The following is a 7,140-nucleotide window of genomic DNA, read 5'->3' as shown; positions in this document are numbered from 1 at the left end:
TTCGAACCGAGATTGGTTCAAAACTGTTTGGACCAATTCTAGGGTTTAATCAAGGCTGAAAGTCAGCCCTAATTTCCCACTAATGGGCCTAAGGATTGATATTTAATTAAATGGTTAATTCGGCCCAGCCTGTAAAGGCCTAGTTTTAAATAGTTAAAACTGCAAAAGCCCATTTTAAAGGATAAAGCTATATGGGCCGAACTGGGTAACCCTAATTCAGCCCATATACCTAGATAATATTAATGGTTAATATTATGGATTTTTAACGGGCTTCCAACGGGCCTTACAGATAATTAATTGATTGGATCAATTTATCCCTGCATGTGATGTATGGATGTGTGATGTGCTGCGTACATGGGCCATAAGTACTTGGCCCATGCTCATTCGACAGTGGCTCTTGCGCACACCATGGTTGAATGCACATCATTGCCATGGTGTCCCTTTTGGTCATTGGATGACTTCCCTCAGTGGTGGGCCCCACACCTCATCAAGAGGTTGCGTGCGGAACCCTAGCCGATTCAAGGCCCACTGAAATCTGGCTTTATGAAAGTCAGTGGGAGCCACTTTGGTTTGACCTAAATCAAACTAGGGCGTAATTTTGTTCCCTCCAGCTAATATGAGTGCATGTGATAGGGAGATTCATATGACGAACTCTCTAAAGGCCTTCCATCATTAGCATGAGGATGGGTCCTTCAGTAATGAGGAAACGCACCAGAAAATGGGCTATCCATTTGCTGTTGGGCTTGTCTGAGTGTTTCATAAGATGATAGGGGTGTCATAGACCGATGTGGGAGGGGCTTCACCAGAAAATGGGAACTCTCTCACGGTACCTTGGCGTTCACGAATATGATGGGTAAGCACTCACTGGACAGAAAGGTTTACCTGAAAACGACTCTGAACCTTGTCTGACAGAGGCCAAAGGGAAAACTCATATGATGAGTGGATATGATCCTTCATAGAAAGGTGGTGGGGTTATGCAGCTGAAACAGTTGGCTCCATGCACCCTATGTGATTTTCCACATTTCCAGAGACAACCCGTAGTCTCCGTCACTGAGAAAGGAGGGAAATCTCCTAATGGGATTAGGAGCTGATCTTTTAAGTTAACAAAAAGAAGGAGGGGGCGGCAGCTTTTGGAAGAGATACATCAGATCCTCTTTAGTGCTGAAATCAAGAAGAGAGAATTCTGCACCCTGCGAATACTCTCTTGCCGCCTCCCTGTTCTTGTCGCCCTGTTTGCCAGTTCGATCTCCAGTTGTGGGAGAAGTCAAGATTGGATCTTGACATCAGTTCTTTGAGAAAGGATTGAAAAGGAAGTTGTGCTCACGTACCATTCTACTGATTCTTGCGAAGGACAGAGTTCTTAGGGAAGAACACTGCTGATTCTGCTCCATCCTGCACTGTGCCATCTTCAGTGGGAGCAGTCTTTGGATCCTTCCTTGGGTGTGAACACCTTCATTGGGAGATATTGCTTCTCCGTATCAGGTATAATTCTCTCCTATTTCTTTTGGTTCAGATCTGGTTCAGTTTAATGTTCAAGAATGATCATTGAAAATAAGATTTTCTAAATTGGGAATGTGATTCCCAGTTGAAGGGAGAGAAAAAATTTTGAAATCCAGCGAATGAGTCGCAACACCCTCATCCTCTCTCTTCTCAGCACCCTCTAACCTAGACAAGTGTTCAGCTACTACATTCTCTGATCCTTTCTTATCTCTGATCTCAATATCAAATTCTTGGAGGAGTAAAATCCAGCGAATGAGTCGCAGCTTTGCATTCTTCTTGGCAAAAAGGTACCTGAGGGCAGCATGGTCAGTATAAATTATTACCTTAGAGCCAAGCATATATGATCTGAATTTATCCACTGCAAACACCACTGCTAACATCTCCTTCTCAGTGGTTGTGTAATTGAGCTGGGCATCCGCCAAAGTTTTGCTTGCGTAATACACAACATGCATCCTCTTATCCTTCCTTTACCCTAACACAGGTCCAATAGCTTGATCACTAGTGTCGCACATAATCTCAAAAGGCAGGGACTAGTCTATTGGTGAGATTATTGGCGTAGATACCAAAGCTGATTTTAATAGATGTAGGAGGTGGAAACTTTTCAATGATCTCTATTTTAGCTCTGTCAACCTCTATACCTTTGTTGGAAATTTTGTGGCCCAAAACTATGCCTTCCTCCACCATAAGGTGGCACTTCTCCTAGTTTAGAACAATGTTAGTCTCCTCACATCTTTTAAGAACCCTGTCAAGGTTAGCCAAACACAGATCAAATGAATCACCAAAAACAGAAAAGTCATCCATGAATACCTCCATTATGTCTTCAATCATATCAGAGAAAATGGCTATCATACACCTCTGGAAGGTAGCTGGTGTGTTACACAACCCGAAAGGCATTCGCCTATAAGCAAAAGTGCCATATGGGCATGTAAAAATGGTATTCTCTTGATCCTCTAGAAAGATAAAAATCTGGTTATATCTAGAATGGCCATCCCGAAAGAAATAATAAGCATGACTTGCAATTCTTTCCAACATTTGGTCAATAAATGGAAGAGGAAAATGATCCTTCCTTGTCACAGCATTCAACTTATGGTAGTCAATGCACACACGCCATCTATCAACTACTTGCTCAGAAATAAACTCACCATCTTCGTTTTCCACAATAGTCATACCACTTTTCTTGTGTACGCATTGAACAGGACTGACCCAAGAACTATCATAAATAGCATAGATAATACCTGCATCAAGAAGCTTGACAATCTCTTTCTTCACTCCTTCCTTCATGTGCGGGTTCAGTCTTCTTTGCCTCTTAGCTGTGGCATGAAATCCATCCTCCATGTGAATCCTGTGCATCTCAATAGAAGGGCTAATACCCTTTATGTCAGAAATCTGCCAACCTAAGGCCTTAATCCTACGCCTTACCACATTTAACACTTTTGTTCCTGCTTATTCGATAATTTTTTTGAGATAATAATAGACAAGGTATTATCATCTCGCAAGAAGGAGGAGTGGGGTTAGCACTTCTTACCAGTAATTTGGGTTTAACAAAAGGTTTAGTGTCACAATCTTTGCCATCCGCTGCATCATCTTTGAAATCTTGTTCTACCTCACTCACTTGACATATTTCTTTCACACATGAATCGATCACATCAATTCTCATACAAAGTTCTTCCTCCATAGGATGCTTCATAGCCTTGGACATGTTAAACTCCACTTTGTCATTGCCAATTCAAAGGGTCAGCTTTCCTTCATACACATCAACCAAAGCTTTCCCTGTGTTTAGAAACGGTATGCCAAGGATCAAGGTGCAATCATGATCCTCCTCAAAATCGAGCACAACAAAGTCTACAGGAAATATAAACTTGTCCACTTTCACAAGTACATCCTCAATCACGCCATGAGGTTTCTTGATGGAATGATCCGCCAATTGCAAAGTCATCAAGGTAAGTTTCACTTCTCCCAAACCAAGTTTCCTGAAAATAGACAAAGGCATCAAATTAATGCTAGCACCTAAATCACACAAACACTTAGGAAACTCAATGCTACCAACAACACATGGAATTGTAAAACTCCATAGGTCTTTCAATTTGGCAGGCATCTTGCTGGTGATGATTAAACTGCACTTTTCAGTCAATGGGACAGTTTGGTCATCCTCCAATCTCCTCTTATTATTGATGATCTCCTTAAAAAAGTTAGTATATTGAGGCATTTGGGCAAGAGCCTCAGCAAAAGGAATATTGATTTGAAACTTCTTAAAAATGTCCAAAAATTTGGAAAATTGCTGTTCAGTTTGCTGCTTCTTCAGTTTTTGAGGAAAAGGGATTCGTGTGACATAGGGTGAAGGTTGGGCATTAGAGTGATTCTCTTTGTCACCTTGGTTCCCCTCTGACTTATCACTGGTTTCTTCATCATAGATTTCAGCATTGGTTGATGAAGGACTCTCAACATCTGTACCTATCCTCTTACTTTGCATATCTTGCTTTGGCTCCAGCACTTTCCCACTCCTTAGTGAAATTGCTTTGAGCTGCTCCCTTGGATTAGTCTTAGTGTTGCTTGGTAAATTGCCTTGGTTCCTAGCCGAAATAGCATTAGCTAGTTGGCCTATCTGCACCTCCAAGTTGTGAATTGAGGATGAATGGTTCTTTGCAATTTGATCAAATTTAGCTTCCATCCTTCTCTGGGCCTCATTCTGGATGCTCATCTTACTACTCATCATGTCCATGAATTTCTCCAGCTTGGCTTCAAAAGAAGCTGATCTATCTTGCTGAGGATGTTGCTGGAATCCTGGTGGTCCTTGCTGTCTAGGCATGTTGTTGTTTTGGAAACTGGAACTGCCCGCATTGTTGTTATTGCTACTCCATGAAAAATTGGGGTGATTTCTCCACCCTGGAATATATGTGTTGGAGTATGGGTGGTTGATTTGCCTTCCTTGGAATTGATTCCCCACAAAGTTGCATTGCTCCATAAAATTTCCACTTGCAAAATTAAAATTTACAACACAATAGTCAGAATTAACATGACCTATACCATTACAATACTCACAGATTGGTTGCATAGAATTGTTGATGGCATTGGCCTGCACGTTCACGGTGCCCAATTGCTTGATTAAGGTTGAAATTTGAGCCTACAAGGATGCTATGGAGTCCACTTCTCATTTGCCTCCCTCCCTGTCTAGGTGGATTCAGCCACTTGGCTGGCCACAAACAATTATTAGCTGCCATTTCCTCTAAGAGATCAAAAGTAGCATCTATAGTTTTTGTCATCAAGGAACTTCCTGTAGCAACATCAATAGTATCTTTAGTAGTGCGAGTGGCTCCATTGTAGAAAGTCTGAATCAAAAGTCCCTTAGGTAAGCCATGGTGAGGGCAGCTTCTCTACAAATCCTTAAATCTTTCCCAAGCCTCATACAATGATTCATTCTCAAATTGCTGAAAGGTAGTGATGTCTTTGATGATCTTTGCGGTTTTAGCTGGGGGGAAATACTTAGCCAAGAAAGCCTGTGCCAACTGTGCCCATGTGGTTATGGAATTTGTTGGTAGAGAATTTAACCACGCTTTAGCTTTATCCTTCAAGGTGAAAGAGAAAAGCCTCAACCTAATAGCATCATCTGAAGCTCCATTGTATTTGAAGGTATCACAGATTTCCAAGAAATTTGCAATGTGAGCATTAGGATCTTCATTGCCCATGCCATAAAATTGCACACTTGATTGGATCATTTGGAGTAGAGCTGGCTTAATCTCAAAGTTATTGGCATTGATGTTCGGCCTTGCAATACTCTGTTGTGCACCATGCAGTCCAGGCATAGCAAAATCTCTAAGAGTTCTCTCATTATCATGTCGATCTGCTTGGTTACCTCCATTATCCTCCGCCATCTCTAGAACCCATCCTTGCTGAGCTCTCCTGTTTTCTCTAACAAACTTCTTAATTTCATGTGAACTTCGAGTTCTTCGCATACACCGAAACACTACCTAAAGAAAGAATGCAAACAAACAAAGTTAGCAAAAACTAATAAAAAACTGCACTTTAAATCGAGAGAAACTAAATTAATTATGGTGTTAAATAGAACTCATTCCCCGACAACGGCACCAAAAACTTGTCAACTATCCGCAAGAGTACGAAGTCGTGCAAGTAATATAGTAAGGAGTTCAGAATCGTTCCCATGAGGAATGAATTATTTAGCCACCTATTAGTTTCTTCTCAACTTGTTTAAAACAATAATCAATTTGGTTTGCGATTTAGGAATTCAAGCTAGCGCTACTGATTAAGGAAATTAAATGACAAAAACAAGTACCTTGAACAAAGTCAATAACAAAGTTGCTAGGGAATAATCCTATCACAATCATCAATGTTCAACATTAATAAAATCTCATGAGGGTTATCATATTCCAAGGTGTTTCCTAAAAGCACTAGTTGATATTTCTCAAGAGTTGATTAGCTAAACCTATGTTCATTTAAATGGAATTATGATCAATGAATTCTCATTATTTTAATCAAAATCCCCTTTCCATAAACACAAGTTGTCAATACACCTATATGGAAATCCTACCAATAATTGATATCTCTACCTAATTATTGGCCGAATAAGTGTTATTAGTTCCACCTCAATTATCATCTCTCAATGAATAATCTTGATCAAGAAATGATTCATTGATGATCAACCAATGACACGTAATCAACACAAATAACACAATATAACAAGAACCTCATCGGTTTTTTTAATGAATGAAATTCAATGCATGATCAAGTATTAGTCCCTAACAATAAAATCCTAGCTCCTCATGATATAATTAAGAACAAGCAAATTACCCTAATTACCTTTGAATCAAACCGCTCTTAATGATAAGAAGAGTCATTGCATACAAGAATTGATAGAACCAATTCAGCAATCGAATCTTTAAGCTATCCAACTGAGGTGAAGTCAGTCTTGGGTTGGCGAAATCCTAATTTATGAGCAGCCTCTCTCGAGCGTAGCCCACCCTATCTCTGAATGACAAATCCTATATCTCTATCAGGATTTTACTCACCAAAGATGCATTAAGAATAAAGAATTCACAGGTCATCAATTCAGGTATGATTGATTGCCAATCGAACCATGCAATTTATCTCTAAGATGCATTCAGTCCATTCCGTGATTAGATAATCTGATTACCTAACTCTTTCTCAAGCAATTCAAGAAATCACAGATGCAAGAACAATTCGGCCAAGATTGTTCTATAAATCAAAACCCTAATCAAGAATCCCAAGAACAAAACACACTCAATCGGCTCTGCCTATGTTTAATTACAAATTAGGATTAAAGCTCATCATGGTTCGCATAAAAAGGAAGAAAGAAGAAATATTCAATAGAGAATCCTCAAGAACCCTAATCGAATCTAGGTTACCAAACTGCAGAACCAAAGAGGAAGACACTTAAGATCTTTGCGCCAGTCTTCAATCTCCTTGCTGTGATTCTCCTTCAGTTTGCATTCAGCAGCCTCCTCCTCTCCCTAGCAGCATTCTTCTTCAATTTTCTTTCAGGGGTTCGAACCCTAATCTCCTCTTTTTCTTTTCTTTTTATATTCATCTCTTTAGCATCCAAGAGAAGCCTACAAAATCTCTTAAAATTTTTCTAGATAACAGTCTCCAAGTCTGCCTCATCAAGAA

At 40.0% G+C, this 7,140-nt stretch overlaps 1 protein-coding gene and 1 non-coding gene across 2 annotated transcripts; one reads left to right on the top strand and one right to left on the bottom strand.

Annotated features, from left to right (window-relative positions):
* Nucleotides 1–3,226: 3,226 nt before the first annotated feature.
* Nucleotides 3,227–4,306, bottom strand: LOC148848748 (uncharacterized). Its single transcript, XM_088951356.1, has one exon. The coding sequence runs from the start codon at nt 4,304–4,306 to the stop codon at nt 3,227–3,229; it is 1,080 nt and encodes a 359-aa protein (XP_088807482.1).
* A 542-nt stretch (nt 4,307–4,848) lies between these two features.
* On the top strand, nt 4,849–4,955 carry LOC148848747 (small nucleolar RNA R71). Its single transcript, XR_016101661.1, has one exon. It is a non-coding gene; the product is annotated as a small nucleolar RNA R71 (small nucleolar RNA).
* The last annotated feature ends 2,185 nt before the right edge of the window (nt 4,956–7,140 follow it).

This window comes from Nelumbo lutea, chromosome 6 (assembly GCF_056320005.1).
Source record: "Nelumbo lutea isolate HS-2025 chromosome 6, American lotus-T2T, whole genome shotgun sequence".
Classification (NCBI taxonomy): domain Eukaryota; kingdom Viridiplantae; phylum Streptophyta; class Magnoliopsida; order Proteales; family Nelumbonaceae; genus Nelumbo; species Nelumbo lutea.
Note: the sequence above shows the minus strand (reverse complement) of the source record. Positions and strands in the feature narration are given on the sequence as shown.